Source organism: Phalacrocorax carbo, chromosome 2 (genome assembly GCF_963921805.1).
Source record: "Phalacrocorax carbo chromosome 2, bPhaCar2.1, whole genome shotgun sequence".
NCBI classification, from domain to species: Eukaryota; Metazoa; Chordata; class Aves; order Suliformes; family Phalacrocoracidae; genus Phalacrocorax; species Phalacrocorax carbo.
The window spans coordinates 23,140,105-23,159,087 of record NC_087514.1 but is presented as its reverse complement, the minus strand read 5'-3'; the positions used below and the strand labels follow the sequence as shown (position 1 = coordinate 23,159,087).

Genomic DNA, 18,983 nt, shown 5'->3' with positions numbered 1-18,983 from the left:
TATATTTGAAACAAGAAAACCAAGTGTCCAAAACTGAAATGTAAGACAAGTTACAGAAAAAAATACCAACAAAAACAAGCCTTCAGTTACTGAAGAATTTTTAACAATTCGATGTTAGAAGAAATAATTTTAGCTGTATTGCTTCAAGTTTGTTATCTGAGCAGATTTAAGTACTTTACCTCAAGAAGAAATGCAGCATGATTTGGTCCCACCACACACTGTTTAATAGTGGCCTGTTCCAATACATTCAAAGGGGGGTGGCTGAAAACAAAAAGGAAGCATGTATAACATTTTTAAACTTCTAAACTCTGAAACAAAAAAGTGGTATATGGAAGGAACAACGTGCAGTGACAGTTACTGATATAAAACCATTAAAAAATTACTAAACGTGCATTAGTTGAAGCAACTATGAGGTATTTTTGGTCATTAAGCACAGAAAATGCAGAACAAAAAACTTAAAGGTGGTAAGAGTTTTCATTTAGTTTGATCAGCAATAAACAACAGGGGTTATACTTCAAATTAAGGAGTCACTTCATAATGAGGGTATTTAATAACATAATTTACCATAACTGAAAACTTAACATTTTCTTCCTAATGTAAGAACTGTGTTATCTGAAGCATTTCTGAACTTTAGTATTAGTATTATGGAGGCTTTCTAAGGCTGTATCTACAATATAATGATTTGCTTCTTGTTGCTGTTAGAAAAATCGTACTTTCCTGAAGGATTTACAGCAGCATGTGATATGCCTTACCTGTTTAAGTTATATTTGTTGAGCTTCTCTGAAACTTCCCTTAATCTGAAACAAAACAAAAAGAAGCTGCTGTTTGAAAGACATCCTCCACAGTACACAGCATCCACTTAAGCAGCATGTTTATGACATTATGGGAGCAACTTACCACCACATTTAATGAAGCTTCATATAAATACTACTTGGTGTTGGGAGTCTGTATGAGAACTGGATGGTGTTCAGCTTCAAATCAGGTTTTTGTTTTGGAGGTTTTCTGCTTTAGAGATTTACCCTTCCACCTACTACCTTGTCACAAAACCCACGGTCTCTTGCATTTCTGTGTGTTTTGCAAGTCACTATCAAAACGCACTACTTGTTACCATTTACAACTTACACACAAAATAAGCAGATAAAGCAATAAGCATTAAATGTAGATATACTTGTGTTTCCTCGTGTAAGCTTGAATACAGTATTCCAGAGCAGACAGGATTATCATTTTCTAGGAAACCCAAGTATGTGGCATGTCAAAGCCAAAAATATGACAGTAAGTTCCCCAAAACAGAAAAGACAGGAAAACAGATGCACAAAAGCAAGCACAAAAGGGTCAAACAACAAACTTTGACTAGTGGAAGAAAAAATCCAGAGAAATTTCACTATATATAGGGTTATGTAAAATAGTGCCTTTGCTAAAAGGGAAAGAACATTTCCAACAGTACTTCCACCTCACTTTCATGGCACCTCACCAAAAACAGAAGATCAGAACCCAAAAAAGGGCCAACCCACAGATCACTCCTGCTTAGAGGGTATGGTGTCCAAAAGCGGAAACCAACACAGTAATTTCTAGGGTAATTTCTAATCCACTTAGAAAAGATCTTCTCCAGGCAGCAAAGATACTCTTGTAGCATCAGGTAGGCATTTCACATAAAACGTGGGCTCCTTTCTTCCCAAAAGTGACAAGCAATCTGAAGAAGCCCCTAAATAGCTTCCAATTTTAGTTAGGATTCATCTCAGTTTTGTATCTTAATGTAAAGCAAATATACTATAAAAATAATGCAAGGTCTTCCTAAGAAAAAAAATCCCCAACTTTAGTATCATGTTTATCCTAGTATTCCACAATCTCCTTGTTAATTAGCAACACCTTTCTAAACCTAACAAAAAGACATGCACGCCAGCACTGTTTTCTTCTATCTGAATCCGTGTCTTTAAACCCTTTCTTTTCACTTGTTTCACTTCTGTTTCTACACACAGACTGCTATGGACTTCAGTTACTTGCAAATCCTGAGCATGATAAAGAATACAGATTAGAGGTCCAAACAGACAAGTCTTAACCTTATCAACAGTGTTTCACTCTAAAGTGCTGGTCCTCAGGGAAAAAAGGAAAATATATGTCTGTTTGAGAAACAACTCATAGAAATAACTTTCAAGCACAAGAAGAAAGGACCACAGTGGAAGGACAGCAGGAAGGAAGTGAACGTGCTTAGAATCGCCTTTTACTATCCAAGCCAATCCGCTGGTTTGTAAGTAGGCAATTTCACACTCCCAATTTCCAGCCACAAGTACTTCACACAGGCCAAGAGTACGTACACAGATACAGTAAGATTCTGTGAAGGCAACCCATAAAAGGGAAAGAGAGAACACAAACTTCACATGCAGTCTGTGTGAAACGTACCCCACAAGAGTGAACTACTGTGGGAGAACGTGGAATGAAACCCTAAGATGAACAGCACTTACTCCACACCTTACCGTATAGTTTTATAAAGCAAGCGGGGATCTGCTGCATAATATATGACAAGTTAAACGTCCCTGAAGTTTCGTATCTTAAGATATGAAAGAGTTCCCCACAGGGATCTTGAGCAGTTTTCCATCAACACTTCTCCTCTTGGCAAGCATGAGTAATAATGATAGAATAGGAAAACCTACCTTTAGTTCATTGCACTGCCTATATGAAAAGCTGACAGCAAATGAAGTAGTGCTTTATTGGAGGTGGTTACTAGACTACTCTATGAGCAACACCTAAAGCTTCCTTATATGAGCTCTGTGTCACAAAACCTGAGCATTAGCAAAGAAATAAACATTTTTCAATTTGTAAAAAATCATCATAATCCTTTTTTACTTGTAAAAATTAATTAAATGACAGGGAAGAAATATGCACAGAAAGCTACGACTTGCATACTCAATGAATCTATTAGTAACACCAGTCTCAAGAGAGTAGGTCTATCTGCAACAAGCATAGGTCAAAAGAGATCTAACGTTATTGAAAAGAGGCTGCTGTCAACATTTAAGGGGACAGATGAGAGAATGAAATACAGTGACACTCCATTTCAAAATATTAAGTATTTTATAGAAAAACTGGACTTCAGTACATTTAAAAGTAACTTTACTGTATTTAAACAAGTGCTTAAATCTACATAAGCAGAATTCTGATTTACAATTTGTGCTTTTACCCAATTTGTAAGAATAAAAATCTGTTTTAAAGCTGTCTCAAAAGTTATCTTTTTTAAAAGATACTACAGACTTCTATAATACATGTTTACCATGCTCAGTTCCCTGCAGCAGTCTGTCAGCAGCAGTCCTACCTTGCCAGTTATCCTGCAGGAATATTCATCTCTCTCAACAGTTCACAGACCAGCAAACAAATCATAAGACATAAACAAAGCCTTCTTACTGCTATATGGTTTTACAATAGTTCAATGAATGTATGCTCAGCCTTCTCCCGGTGTATTAGGAAATTAACAGTTTCAAAAATAAAGAAGCAAAAAAAACCCCACACCTACATCATCTAACTCAGTGAACACCTGCAAGATGTTCTCAAGCAGGCAAGTAACACGAAAAGCACAGTGCACTGTAAAAAGGAATCTCATGTAGCAAGATTTACATAATTTTCGCCTCAAAAACTTACTTGCTGTTGAACAGAAACAGTATTTACAGGAGCTAATATCTAATCTGACATTTTGCAGCTTTGGTCACGTAACAGTATACCTAGGACATTTATAAGTATTAAAACAATTTCTGCCATCTGTAAGAGATTAATTTTTGTAATGATATAAAGAAACCTATTTTTCATTTGTCTCTGCAACTTTAGACTAAATTTTTAAATGTCAGCTAGGTCTTTAAAGAATACACAGCTAAAATCACTGAAGATAAGCAATCCAAACAAAGGATTTAATCAGAGAGATGTAAAATGAAATGTTTGCATGCTGCATGTCTCCAGGAGGAAAGAAGTCTGTATTTGGTAAGTAACACTACAGAGTCCCAGACACATTATTCAGAAGATTCCCTTGGATTTTTCCTGAAGTTGCTCCTGAATAACTTCCTGAAGTTATTTGTACACTTTAAAGTTAAACTGTCAGGCATGGGCCCCACTACAAGAGCTTTACTCACTTCAGCACCACATGGTGATGGTTGAGAGTTGCAGAGGACAAAATGGAAAGGTACATGAAAAAAAAAAAACACAAAAAACACAAAAAACCCACCAGCTTGGTATGATGAACAACTTTGAGCAGGGAAATGAGAAATAAAACTAATTTATCCCTGGTAGATTTTCTTCTAAGCAAGCCTCTTTAAGACAATATATCAATGAAGCCTGTAAGCCAACAAACTTAAGAGACTTTAACACCAGAGTAGAAAGAGTATACAAGAACTGATACAATGCTTTCCCAAGGGAAGGCTAACAACAAACAGATATACAAGGGGAGGGGGGTGTCGGAAACCAACTTAAGCACTGGAAAAGAGTATTGAGTAACATACCTATCAACCCTTTAAAAATAAATACAACCTTCATCTCCATCCCTCAGTTGAGACCCTGTAGGACTCCAAGCACAGGGAGCCAGAGCCAAGGAGGCAGCTATGTGGCCAGTTAACAGGTTTTAGCCCGGCAGAGCTGCACAGCCTCCGGATCAAAGCCCTCTTGCTCTTGCCTATCTCAAACCATGTGGAAATTAACTTCTGTGCCTGTCTATCGGTGTCATGAAAACAGTCTCAGAAATGCAGAAAACAGACTCCAATGAGAAGCTTAAGCAAATACATTATCTTTGTTTCCTGATCCCAGGATGTCTTGGACACTGGATGCTGTCATTGATGTGAAGTCACATCCAGCTATCTTCCATGCCATAACACAGTGTACAAAAGGATCCCGCCCCTCACTGCCATGTTGAACGTTAGAAAGTGGTCTCCAAAGAGGCAGCCTTCCACAGTTTCTGTACCAAACACCTTTATCCTAACGGAATAAATGAAGAAATAAAGAAATAAAGATGAAAAACCTCTTTTCCACCAATGAGTAGGAAGAAAGGGCTGGCGACAGGGGGGAGAAGATTAAAGTGTGCTTTAAGTATTAAGTCATTCTGGGTAGTAAGTGGGGAGCATCCATAACAAAAAAAACCTATAAGGTACCACACAAAAGCAGGCAATAAGATTATCAGTAGGAAATTTAGAGTAACGCACATAAGAAAATAAAAAGTCCCAAGTGCAAATACAAAATAACAGCCTCCAAGGTAACCAATACAACCCAGCAGTGGGGTGGGACAATGTGTTTAGACTGTAATACACACACCACTGAAACAAACAAGATGACAAAGAAAGTCATTGCTCTGCTCAGTCAGTGATCAGGTGTACCATGGCTTACACCGTGTCCTCTCCCCAGTCCAAGAAATACAAACTAGGACTTTTCAGTTACTACATACGAAACCAACACCTACTGCTCAGGAAATCCCTGAGCTGCATATTCTTAGAAGCTGGAAAAGCATGACTGTATGTTTGTCCTATTCTAACACTCCTCTCCTGTCATCTAGCACTGGTCATTGCCACAGGAGGAGAACAAGATGGATCTGGTCTGACTGTAACAGCTATTTTTATCTTTCATGGTATCAACCAACACAGGTTTACAGAATATGGCCCCCAAACTTTATTTTCTATTTTGTAAGACTCTCAGTTTGGTTGATAAATGTAATTCTGACCATTTAATAGTCCTCTCTGGAACAATGGTAACACACTGTGCTGAATCAGTAAGCTATAGCAGAAAGCTAATTTGGCAACCATCAAACAAATTAATCTCTTGAAAACAGTTTTCTGCAATATCGCTGAAAGGTCTTCAGGCAATACTACAATTGCAGAAAGTAAATTCCCTTACAGCAGACCATTATTATTTCATGATATAACAACACTGATATAGATAATGACCTGTATCAAAGTTAGGTATAAGCTAGCCCACAACAGGGTTAAAGCAGGCCAAGAAAAGTTAGCAAAGATAGGATAGTGGCAACGACATCAGAAAGTTAAAGACAGATACCAACCCATATCTATATTTGGAATTAAACACATACTGCAGAGGCAGGTAAAATGACAGCATATTTCATATCACTGTGTAGGAGAACGAGGGAAAAGCAGTGGATATTGTCTGCCTAGACTTTAGTAAGGTTTTTGACACTGTTTCCCGTAAGATCCTCACAGAGAAGCTCATGAAGTATGGATACATGTGCAGACAGTGAGGTGAACTGAAAACTGGCTGAATGGCTGGGCCCAGAGTGTGGTGATCAGCAGCATGAAGTCTAGTGAGGCCAGTGACTAGCAATGTACCCCAGGGGTCAACACCACGTCCAGTCCTGTTCACATCTTCATTAATGATCTGAGTGAGAGGGCAGAGCATACCCTCACCAAGCTTCCTGATGACACCAACCTGGGAGGAGTGGCAGATATGCCAGAGGGTTGTGCTGCCATCCTGAGCACAGCAACCTCATGATGTTCAACAAGGGAAAGCACAAAGTCCTGTACCGGGGGAGGAACAATCCCATGCACCAGTACATGCTGGGGGCTGCACAGCTACAAAGCAGCTCAGCTGAAAAGGAGCTAGAAGTTCTCCCTGCCTGGATGTGTTCCTGTGCCACTTGCTCTAGGTGTCCCCGCTCAAGCAGGGGGCTGGACAAGATGATCTCCAGAGGTCCCTTCCGACCCCTACCATTCTGTGATTCTGGTGAACACCAGGTTGAACATGAGCCAGCATCCTTGTGGCAAAGGTAGTGAACGATATCCAGGCCTGAATTAGACAAAGTATTGCCAGCAGACTGAGGGAGGTGATCCTTCCCTTTATTCAGCACTGCTGAGGCCGCACCTGGCGTTCTGTGTTCAGTTATGGGCTCCCCAGTACAAGAGAACATGGACATACTGGACAAAGTCCAGCAAAGGGAGACAAAGACGATTACAGGACTGATGCATCTCTCAAATGAGGAAAGACTGAGAATGCTGGGACTCTTCAGCCTAGGGAAGAGAAGGTTCTGGAGGGATCTTAACATACATAAACACCTAAAGGGAGGGTGTAAAAAGGACAGAGCCAGGCTCTTTCCAGTTGTGCACAGCAACAGAACCAGAGCCTACAGGCTCACATGGAAACACGGGAGGTGCTGTCTGAACATCAGGAAACACTTTTTTACTGTGAGGGTGACCAAGCACTGGCACCAGTTGTCCAGGGAGGTTGTGGAGTCTCTACTCTTGGGAGTTATTCACAAGCCATCTGAATACAGTCGTGGGCAACCAGCTCTAGATGGCCCTGCTCGAGGATGGGAGTTGGACCAGATGACATCCAGAGGTCCCTTCCAACCTCAGGCAACAACCAATCCTAAAATAGCTATGACACAGCATGGCCCATTTTCTGAAAAAAAAAAAAGTTGTAATGAAACGTCTGAATATAAACAGAACGAAATCACAAACGGTATGATCCTGACAGGACCAGCACACAGTAGTTACAGCACACCTATGTGTGTTATTTAGCACAACATCCAGAGGATTTGGTAGTAAAGCAGATCTAGAGCTACAGGTTGCCTAAATGCCTAGTGGCGTTTCTGTGGAAAAAAATAAAAATACACTACAGAATAATGAGTCGGCCTCAATCTGATGTTATTCTATGACAGCAGACTTCCAAAAATATGGGTCACAGATTTGGGCAATACAAGACAGAAATCTGTTCTCTGGTGTAGAATGCATTTAATCATCATTCTGTGTTTCCAGACTCTGTTCAACTGTCCAAAGTTCTTGTAGCCACAAAGAATTTCTGTTTAACAATTAGCAGAAGGCTATTTCTTCAGCCAGAAGACCACTAAAAGCTAAACAATTGGATAAACCAACTCAGTTGGGTGCGAGTTCTGAATCTTAAAACAATAAAAAGTTGTAAGCTATTTAGCTCTCCATCATTTCAGTAAGTATATCCTTCTGTGATAGGAAATGTGGAAAATGAGAATTTAGAACCCCATGGTTCTTCATGGATACTTGAAAAATACTCATATAATAACGTGAGCCAGTATTACTATGTTGAGCAACGTATGAATGCTTGCTACCAAAATGTAGCTAGGAAGCTGTACACTTGTTTGACTAGACTGAGTGAAACTTAAAAGACCACATTTAGACAAAGGGGGGAAAAAACCCTGCTTTATATTGTCACAGTTGCTGTAGAGATTGCACTTTAAAAAAAACCTGCTATCAAAATAAATATCCAGTCATTGCAAAATCTTAAAACCTTTTTGTGTCCCATAGTGACAGATTCTTAAACCTCCTTCAAGAATTAATTACAAGCCACCAGGGAGGTTGTGTATTTACCAGCACACCAGCTTAAAGCCAGGAGAGTCAGGTTCTGGTCCCAGCCGAGGCTACTGTTGGAACCCACATCATAATCTTTCCACCATTTTTCCTTTCGTTCTTGCTCTAAGCTTTTGGAAGCCATGACCACTATGCGCAAAGTTGGAAAATGGCCTCCGATTAGAGCATTCAAATGCTACAAAAATATTTTTAGAAGTAAGAACGGCCACATTATTAAATACTTTGTGTCTTAGCTGGAGAAAAGGAACAGTATATTTCGTACAAGTGATTTTAATAAAAACAAAGCACAAACAAGACACTGAATTCTAATTGCTTTGCAATGGAGTCCAACATGCTTATTCACAAGCTGGATTAGTTTTAGCAATAGGGAAAGATCATTTAGCGTGTCCAGTCCTTTACTTGCCAATTCCTCCATTTCCAAGGCTCAAAGTCTTCAACAAAAATTCTGATATCACAGTTTTATCTGCATGTCACTTTTTTAAACTTGTTAAAAACTGCTTTTTAAATACCATGGACTCTCCTCACACTGCACTGTCTTCTACTAAACATACATCTTCAAAACCTTCCTCTCAGACACTGCATCTTTGATTTAGATAGGAATGGAATGAGACCTGGCATAGGGAGCAGAGAGCAAGCACCATGCCAGAAAAACAAGCAGCCAAATCGCTTTGTCAGATGCACACTGCATGCAAAATAACTCAAAAGAAACCCCAGCTTTTGAGGTGCACAGCTCATCACGATACTTTTTTGCATTGCCGAGAAACAGATTCACTCTTTTCCATCTGTCTGTACCACAGCCACAAAACTCCAGGTGCTTCCCCTCAGCCTAACTAGTATTTTGGTTCCTCTACAAGAACTCATGAAGCAGCACGTTGCGTACCTCCCGTTTCACATTTTCCCTACAGCCATACTATTTCAGGTAACAATCTTGCCAGATACAGATTCTGCACCACAAGAGAAAGAAACAAAGCTTTGGCCATTCTAGCAAAGAGCCTGTTATTCCCCCGCACCCTGCCATCAAGGGCAGGGCAATCCCAGCCAGATTACATTCTGCCTACCCAATCTGCCCCACAATGACAAGATGCTATGATTTGTATCATTGGAATGTTTTATTAAGTACCTTTAAATCCTTCTTCTAGAGTCAGATACATTTTGCCAAAGTCAGCAAATTGCATAAATAACGCCTTAATTTAAAAAAATTTTTTTTAAAAGAAAAACAAAAAGAAAAATATAGAGAAGCAAAACTGCTGTTACTAATGTACTAAGTGTGGTCAAAGCTGAAGAGTTCCAACAGCCTAAGAAAGACATCTTCATTAAAAGGCCAGACAACAGTAAGTCAGTTATATTACAAGGAAAAACAATATAAAATGGATTAAAAGCAATAAATCTTCTGCAGAAGAAGACTTCTTTATATTTACCAGAAAGAGGAAAAAAAAAAAAAAATGCAGCTCTGATCATTTTGACTGGATAGTGAACAGCGAAACTTCATACCATAAATGAAAGAACAAACACTGAGACACCTGTCTAAGAAAATTAATTTTGCAAGATGAGCAAGAAATTAAAATGACACCGCACTTATTGAAGGAAGTGACAAACCCCATTGACTTCAAATGACAACAGAGTAAGGCCTACAGCCCTCATTCAACTGCATTCACGTGGGTAAGTATTTGTTTTCCCGTTAAGTTTTTGGTAAAAGCATTATAACACACACGTTTGTCCATATTAAGTCAATCCCAGACTCCACACTGGAAACTATATAGTGAAATTATAATTTTTAGCAAAAGCCAGAGATGCCTATCAAGATCCATCTCATTGTATCAGAACTACCTATGTATATAAAGAGACAATCCATCCCAGAGGTAATAAAGGTGAGAGTTTGAGGAAACCTAATGGAGAATAGGGAATGAAGCATAATGACAGACTAAGCAAATTTTTTAAATGCCATTTTAACACAGGCTTGGCTTAAAGTAGTCAACCACTACTTCTAAACAGCATTAAAAAAAAGACAAAAATTAGCATCCAGCTTAACTAGAGATGATGGCAAACACGCTGCAGAAAAGTAACAGCACCAAGCCCTGTGTACAGAGCACAGAGTTACTTCCTGAGCTGTTTTCTAATGAACAGGTAAACTAGAACTGCATGCGTATAATCACCCTAGATTACTCAAATATTCCCAACTGTCCGCACTGATTACTTTAAGTAAAAAGCAAAAAAACCCAAACAAAACACACCCTTGAATGTGGGTGGTTTTTTGCCAAAGACAAATTTCATAAGATTATTGAAATCTCCAGCAGTCATCATGCTTTCATCTGTTGAGTTACACTACCGTGCCACAAATTAAATTGGCAGTCCTGACAGCTGGCAATAAAACAACAGTGAGAAGTTTCAATGCAGTGAATGTCCAAAATAGTACTAATCATGTGAATGTTTACAAAGTTTTTTATTCTCCATTCTTTAATTAAAAATCATAATATAAAATTAAATCAGAAACATAATGGACCAAAGCTATTTTGGGGCATCTTTTCTGAGAAAAGGTAGTTAATCAGTTTGATCAAGAAAAGCTGTCCAAAACAAAGTTACAGAAGATACACATTTCATCTCCACTGTGGATGTAAACAATTTGAGAAATCGCTAAGAGGCATCTCGCAGCATTACACCAACAGACTTGGGATTACAAAAACTAGTCAATGACATGAACCATAAGATGCTGTGTTAAAGGTCATTTTTGGAGCTGCAACAAAATAATCATGCTGGGGTGTTACAACAGGCGGCAAATGAATGTTCAAAACTTCTCTGTATCAAGACTGATTGGTACCATAAAACACACTGCGCTTTAAATCACAGTCACTAAGATTTACTGAAAGACAGGTTGAAGCATATTTACCATGAGAAACTTCCCTGACCAGTGCTGGCAGTGAGACTTGTGAGAGGAAGACAGAATTTTCAGAGATAGTGAATGCAATTACATCACTCCTCAAATGGAACCCGCCCACCTCATGCCTTTCCACTCAGTTTTACAGTATGTTTGCAATGTTCAGAATAGGCAAACTTCGTACCTTTTTATCAGGGAAGTGGTACATATGTTCTCTCTCAAATAATACAAAGAACTCTTTAAATGGAAACAAAATAGTCATTCTCCTTGGAGGGGAAGGGTAAGATAAAAGGAAGCAGGGTTGGTTGACTGTGTTTTTTAAGTACAGAAAGACTTTAAAAAGTAGAGCACGGAGTTTCTGGCATAGAACTATTCCGACGATAAAGAGAGAAGAATTAAGACCTGAAATCTGGATAATTATTGCTGCCGTGGACTAACGAGTGCTGTGACCATCCTCATTTAAACTGGCAGGCTTACAGTTTTGGACAAAATACATATGCACCTTGAAAATTACATTTGCACACTTACTTCAACATTTTTTTCTCCTGATGATTCCTCCCAATTTAAAAACCTCTAGCCACTACAACTAGGCCTTGTCCCCATGTTTTCTCTGGGGAATATACAGATGACAACTACTGCAGCCTTCTATGTGAAGTTGTTACTAAGAGCCAAATCCTTAGCAGACTACACTGAATTCAAGCTTAAAAAAAATTTTTTGTGCAACTGAAAAGCACAAGTAGTTTTTGTACATGGTTTTCTTCTGCATAAGTGGCTGTTGAGTTGACGCAGGGAAAGACAAAACAGCAGCTTTTACAGGGAGCATCCTGCAAATTTAACTACCTAATCGCTGTTAGTGTAATCACTACAATAAAAGCTACCTACCTTCTCCTTCTTTATGTAATTTTCAAATACGTACTACCACCTATTTCATTTAAGTCACAAACAATTAACTGTGCCATAACTGTAAAAAGGCAGCTAGAATGCACTGCAAAGCTTGCCATACTTAGGTACATCCTTGGCTGCTTTTCTCAAGCATTGAGTAATTTTTCACATAAATATAACTGTGGACTGAACAGTTATCTACTTAAGACAGTTTTAGAAAAAAGTGTCATACCCTTTACATATATTTTATGGTTTAATTACAAATTTTTGACAAACATCTTTTGTAAAAAGTATCCTACACAGCAACTAAAACATTTAACAAATACCTACTATACCAAAATTACCTTAAAAGTACGCTATTATAGATTTTTTAATAGATTGATTATATATTTTAACTTTTACCAAGAATTAGCACATAAATGTTGTTGGCTGATACCTGACTGTTCTTAGAATTAAAAAAGTTGTTTTCTGACAGCTGACTTGCATTGCCAACCTTAAAATATGGCTATTAATATCTTACTCCATTAATCTTACTTTAACATTGGCCTAACAAAAAATACACTCAAGCCTCATAGATAATTTGAGAAGAAAAAGAGAGGCAGCATTTGTGCCCCAATTACTATTTACTAAATTCCTTGTGACAGGTCACAACTCCTCTCAGCCCAGATCACATTCACAGTACAGTTTCACATTACAGTAGCCAAAATAAACTTGCTGCTTTCAAAATGGAAGGAACTCAACCCTCCTTCCTCTTCCCCGTTCTTCCCTCCCAACTCTCCCTCCTGCAGCACTTTTCAAAATCCCCCTTTTTTTATCTCTCTATTCTGCTCACCTAACCAGGAGATAAACCAGTTCAACTTCCTAATGCACAAAACGTTATTTACTTCACTTTACCAGGGTTAGCTTTATATCATTTAGCAAATTAAGTCAGTTTACTGTGGGATCAGACACTTAATAGTGCAAGGTAAGAAGTGGGGAAAAAAACCTCCCCCTTTTAGAAGGGAGCAATTACTTTGACTTACGTCTCAGGGAAGTTTCAGCAAGAACATTCACAGACAGTTACATAAATACTCTAAAAAGCAGCAACTGGGGTGTAGCAAACAATTGTAACCAGAAGAGGACCCTGGCAAAGTCCAAAAAGGTCTAGACTACTGGCCTGTGTATAAGCAACCTTTCACATTCAACCAGATATGAAAAGATGTTTATGTGCAAGTTCTGATGCTTAACTTCCCAAATTATCATCCTTAAATAGCAATACTGAAATAAGATCAAATCTTAATGCACTGCTGCTCAGTGTATGAATCCTATAATGGTCTGTACAGCCACAGTGGTGGTGCAAACGTTTTGATGCAGCTAAAACATTTTTTTAAAAAAAGTGTTTCCAACAAAAAGTCTGATGATAATAATAATGCCATGATAGTCATGCCATTCTCTCACTGTCTTATAAAACAAGTAAATTTAAATTTTGTTATGCTTTCAAGAAATTAATCCTAAAACCAAAGTCAATGCTTCTCCTGTTACTAAAGTCTCATCAAGCATCTGTAACTCAGGGAATTAAAGTACTACATCCACAATGGTTTCCCTCTAATTAAACCATCTACTCCTGTTTGAGGCAGGCTAACTTCACTTTTGCTAAAGTAGATTAGGAAACGGTTTAAAGCACACCAAAATAAATCACTTGAGCTAAAAGAAGTACTGTATTATCTGCACACAAGTTGCAGATTTTCTATTTAAGAACAAGTGAGTCAATCCCTTCTTTCCTCTAACTTTGAGCAGCAATGCAGATTACATGCAAGTAACAGCAAGGAAGTTAACGCTCGGGTTGCACCTCCCCTCCACAAGAGGACAGGTACTCTCCCAGCACGCCTGTGGACATAGCAGAGGGAGTTCAGGGCTAAACAAACACTTGCATTGTCAGTAGCTCTCCCCCTCTCACGTGGGAGCACATGGCTCCCACAGACATGTGGGGCCAGGACACCAGCTCCATAGCCCTGCTGGCTCCCTGCAAAGAATCATACCACACCCTACGCCAGCTCCTTCCAGCAACATCTGCTTGGGATTTTTGACATATTTGCTCATCAGTAAATGTAAAGTGAGAGGGTAAGAAAATCTGCCAGAGTAGCAGCCCACATATCAACTGATCACTTGCCTATTACCTTGAAATGTTTTTGTGTACATAAGCTATGAGATACACAGGCATCGACTAAGACTATGTTCTTACTAGGTACTTTTTCCATATAAATTGATTATTGGGCAGGTAATGTAAACAATGCAGGCAATGTAAAGTACACTAGTTAATTTTTTAGTTCAGACATGGCCTAAAGTAATTAATATCTGAATAAGAGAAAGGCACTGAATATATTTTATTAAGGAAAAACAAGCTCATGTAAGAGCTAGATAATCCTTTCTTCCCCCAAAGCTGACCGTACATAAACGCTCGCAGAACTTCCAACAAACTTTTCTTGGTCACGTTACTTGTTTCAAAGACCTTACTGAGAGGAAACTTACTACATACTGCTTCTTAACACTCACCTTAAATTCAGAATACCCTCTATTTAACCAAATTCATTACATCTCATCTTCAAGAGCAGAGAAAAAAGCACATTAACATTGTGTCAATGACCACTTCAAAAATAACATCTTACCCTATGCTAGGACTTAAATGGCTTAGCTGACAAGAATTTTCTTAAGATAAGGTTAAATAAAAAGGCAGAGCCTTGCAAGAAATCCTGTACCTGAAGGTTAGTTCAGGGAAAGCCATTCATGTAAGATGAAAGACTCCCCATTCTACAGAGTAGCAAGTTAAACTGTTCCTGTAAGGTTTAATAGCCAAGAAAAAGTTATTTGTCATGGTTACACCCACTTCCTAACCCAACATAATATTAAGAAATATATTAAGAATTTACTAAGATTGACTTGTCTAAGAAATTGTGTGTCGAACTTCCTTCACAAAGCCTCCAACCCTCAAACATACATGAAATGGGGATAATCCACAAAATATATCTAACACCCACTGCAGCAGAAGCTGGGCATCTCTTTTCAACGATTGAAGTTATTAATTATTTACACCCCAAGCACTTTATGGAGTTGTTTCTCAAACTACAGGCCATACCAAATTTTTCTCACGTTACACTTCCCATATTCAGTTTGCAGTGAACAAATTACCTGGGGGAAAAATTCCAAGTTATCTATCTTCCTAAATAAACCTACTGGGAAAAGTTTAATTACCTCAGTTCACCCTAAACAAAAGTTTAGCGTACTAACCATTTCAAAAAACATATCCTAATACGACTGTAAAACTAAATACAACCTTGACCTCTATGAGCCTTCTCCAGTGCAGCTAGCTTCCAGACATCCGAATACCGTGAGCAAGCCAACACTGCTTCAACTTATTTGAGAGAGGTCTAATAACTACCATCATGGTACAACATTAACTAGTACTTTCAAAAACACTCGTTAAGAAGTACTTTCAGATGATGAGTAGGTGTGCTCGGGAGTCTTCCCAATTACCTCTGGTTCTACAGTTACTTTTTCCTTTTTTCTTCGAAGTTGTTTTACCATTCTCCAAGTTGCTGCATGAATAAGAGGGATAACAAATTATACAGAAAACCTAATAAAAACTGGAAAACAGAGTGACACAAACTGCACCAAACTTAAAAAAAAAAAGCTACTTCCTCACATTTTGAAGACCACTTAAGGGCAGAGCAATGCTTCAGGAGAAGGATGCTTTCCAAACATACTTCACCCCCCTTCACATATCTACGCTGATTATTAAGAGTAACGTATCAAATACTTCATTGTAAAAATTCAAAACTGTCATGTCATGTATCCTGAACACACAGGGACTGCACTGATAAATCCCCTGTGTTTTAAAATGTGATTATTCCTTAGGTGCAGAACACAGATCCATTACTGAAAGCAACACAACTGATCCATGTTCTCTGTACACTACACAAGAAAGCATGCAATGCAGAATTATGGTCCCAAAATCAGATTCTGAGAAGCAATTATCATTCAGAATGCAGACAGAAAAAAAAAACCTAACTTGGGCTACTGACTGCTGTCTGCAGCACAGACTCAAAAAGCCTATAAAGTGTGAGAGGGGAAAGAAATATTATAGAGGGATGTGATGTTCCAAGATCTACGAGCATGTATATGAGAATTTATTAAGCTATCCAGATCCTGATCTATATCGACAGAACAGTAATAAGCAGCAATGCTACTGATAAAATTGAGCTGGCGTTTCCACCACGTATGTGTGCGCCTCAACCCTATTTATGAATCATCCTGATTTCACTGCATTACAAGTTCTGATACACAGCTACTGCACTTCTAGTAAAATTATATTTATGAAGTGGAAATTTATGACTTGCAGCTCAGATCAAGGAGAATGCTGCTTCAGAATAAGTCACTACTTAATAGCACTTCTGCAGCTTTCTCCACATATTAATTACCACACATTATGAAGCTTCCTGTATCAAATAGAAGTTGTAAGAGCTGCCGCTGTGGTAAGAAGGAGGAAAAAAATTTTTAAAAATTAGGAAGCATTATGAAGACTGAAGGGGCATCATATTTAACATCAGTAAGTCAACAAAGCAGGTGACATTAAAGAAAATCCAGATAAGCTCTCTCACTCAGAGCAAAGTGTGATAATTACATGCTAAATGTCTTCTAACGGCCTATCACCATTAAAAAAAAAAAAACAAAAAAACACCAAAAAAAAAAAAAAAAAGAAAAGGAAAGGAAAAACCACTGGGGTCTTTTCAAGTTCAAAGACCTAGATCTTACCCCAAATCAAAACAGTGCAAGGAAGAAGCAGAACTCCTAGCACAGCATCACGTCTCAGTTTGTCACTCTACAGGAAGATGATGTATGTCAAATGTGAATGTATTACTGTGGAGAAAGCCAATCAATCCCTTGGGAATGGGTAGGCCTCCTAGGAAGCAGGATCCTGTGAAATGTATTATCAGGTTAAGGGGAAAAAAAATACACTCCACACTGACATACTTCAAGTTTCGGACCTATTTTATCATTAGAAGTTTCTTTTCCCTGTTTAAGGGCATGGATGATGTAGTTCGGCAGAAATTTTATCTTTACAATGACCCACTTTCTTCATCATAAGCCCTCAAACCTCAGCTGTGTTTTAACAGAGGCATCTCAGCAAAGACTGGACTAGGAAAAGTGACCTGGCTACAAACAACAGTGGAAGTGAGCTAGACCCTGACCTAACCTGAAACCTGGAGAGCTCAAAACCATAAGAATTTAACCAAGAGCCCGTACTTTTTAAGATTTATAAATATTTAAATAATATTTATAAAAGTCAAATCACTTTTACCTATAGTGTAAAAAAATACATAGGTTTCTATCCAATGATGATTAAAGATCTCGATTTATTCACACATTTTTAAGAAATTAAAGATGAACAGCTACACATTTCTTCAGAATTTCTATATAAAAGCGCACAGGAAAAAATTTACAAGCTCTGTAACACGTACCACTAGCAATTGCTACGGAAGAAATATTTGACAGCCACCCAGAGTGCTGTCAAATACACATCAAGCAGCGAAGAAAAGTCGGTTCGTGGATTGATTTCCCCCTAAGCATTCTAGTTTCTCCCCAGCCCGCAATTTGTCTCCCCCAACCCAACACAAAGTTAGGTACGAGGTTTCCAAGCAGACTGCGCTTCTGCTCTGGCTGTCGTTCCCACCGCGGCCAAGCCGCACGCAGTCAGCAATCTGGGGACAGCAAGCCGGGCCTCCTTTCTTATTTAACCCCCCCGCTCCGTCGGTACGGCGGGGAGCGCAGGGCACACCGGCGGTGCGCGCGCGTGTAACATCCCCGCCGTACGTCGCCCTTCTCCTCGCTCCCGTCATTCCCTCACACACACACGCACACGCACACCGCGATCCCCCATCTGCATTGTCTGGCTCGCTCCGCCGCTGATTAATATGGACACCTCCTCGCTCCTCCTCGACCGGGGATCCCGGGGAACCCGCTTCCCTGAGCGCGGGCCGGGGGGCGGCGAAGGGGCGACGGCCCCGCGGCGAAGGTCACGGCCCCCCGCCCACCCCCACGCCCCCGGGGGGCGAAGTTGGCGACGGCGGCCCGGAGAGGCCGGGTCCCCGCGGGAGGAGTGACGGGCGCGCTGCCGGGGGGGGTGAGGAGGGTGCCGGGATGTCCCCGCTCCCCCGGGGAGCCCCCGCCGCGCTGCGCTCCGGCCGGCCCCTCCCCTCACCCACAGGGGGCCGAGCCCCGCCAGGCCGGCCCCTCCCCTCCGCCCCCCGCCGCACGGCCTGCCCCTCACCGGTCATTGAGCTGGTCCTCGGTGCCCGGCAGCGGGTGCACCACGAAGTGGATCGAGGTCATGTTCCGCGCCGCCGCTGCCGCCGCCGCCGCTGCCCTCCCCCCCCCCCGGCAGAGGGAGGCGGGCGGGCGGGGGCCGGGCACACAATGGGGGCGGAGGGGGGGCGGCGGGGGAGGGGGCGCTCGCCCTCCGTCCGTCCCTCCCCCGGGGCCGCTCGGGGCCGCCGGCGGAGTCCTCGCCTCACCCGCCGCGGCGGCGGAGCAGCGGGGAAGAAGGAGCTGGCCGCAAACGGCGCCGGGAGGAGGCTCAGCCCGCACCGCGCTCACACACGCGCCGCCATCTTAACTTCCAGCGGGCCCTTCTCCCTCCCTCCGTGCGCCGCGACGGGGAGGGCGGGGCGGGCGGTGCGCGGCAGCCGTGTAAGCCTCGCGCTGACTGGCGAGGGCGCCGCCGCGCGGTGCCCCTCCACTAAGCGTGCCGTCGATTGGTCGGGACGGCCTCGCGGAGCGCGGTGACGTCATGCGCGGGGGGACGTAAAAGACTTACGAGAGTGGCCGCCTGGCATGGGCGGGGGGTGGGGCGATTGGCGCGCGGCTCCTTGAGGCGCCGGACGGGG

The 18,983-nt window shown here is 40.9% G+C and overlaps 1 protein-coding gene across 14 annotated transcripts in view; it reads right to left on the bottom strand.

Annotated features, from left to right (window-relative positions):
- The window catches only part of UBR5 (ubiquitin protein ligase E3 component n-recognin 5), a 91,850-nt gene extending 73,101 nt beyond the window's left edge, over nt 1–18,749 (bottom strand). For 10 of the 14 annotated variants that reach the window (XM_064442280.1, XM_064442283.1, XM_064442286.1 and 7 more), the window contains exons 1-3: nt 18,368–18,748; nt 753–797; nt 180–261 (exon numbers count right to left, since the gene is read on the bottom strand). In XM_064442280.1, coding sequence (XP_064298350.1) covers nt 180–261; nt 753–797; nt 18,368–18,429 — 189 coding nt within the window. In that variant the 5' untranslated portion in view covers nt 18,430–18,748. Of the gene's footprint in view, nt 1–179; nt 262–752; nt 798–18,367 lie in introns of all 14 variants that reach the window. The other 4 variants (XM_064442287.1, XM_064442293.1, XM_064442294.1 and 1 more) reach the window with 2 other exon arrangements.
- Between the last annotated feature and the right edge of the window lie 234 nt (nt 18,750–18,983).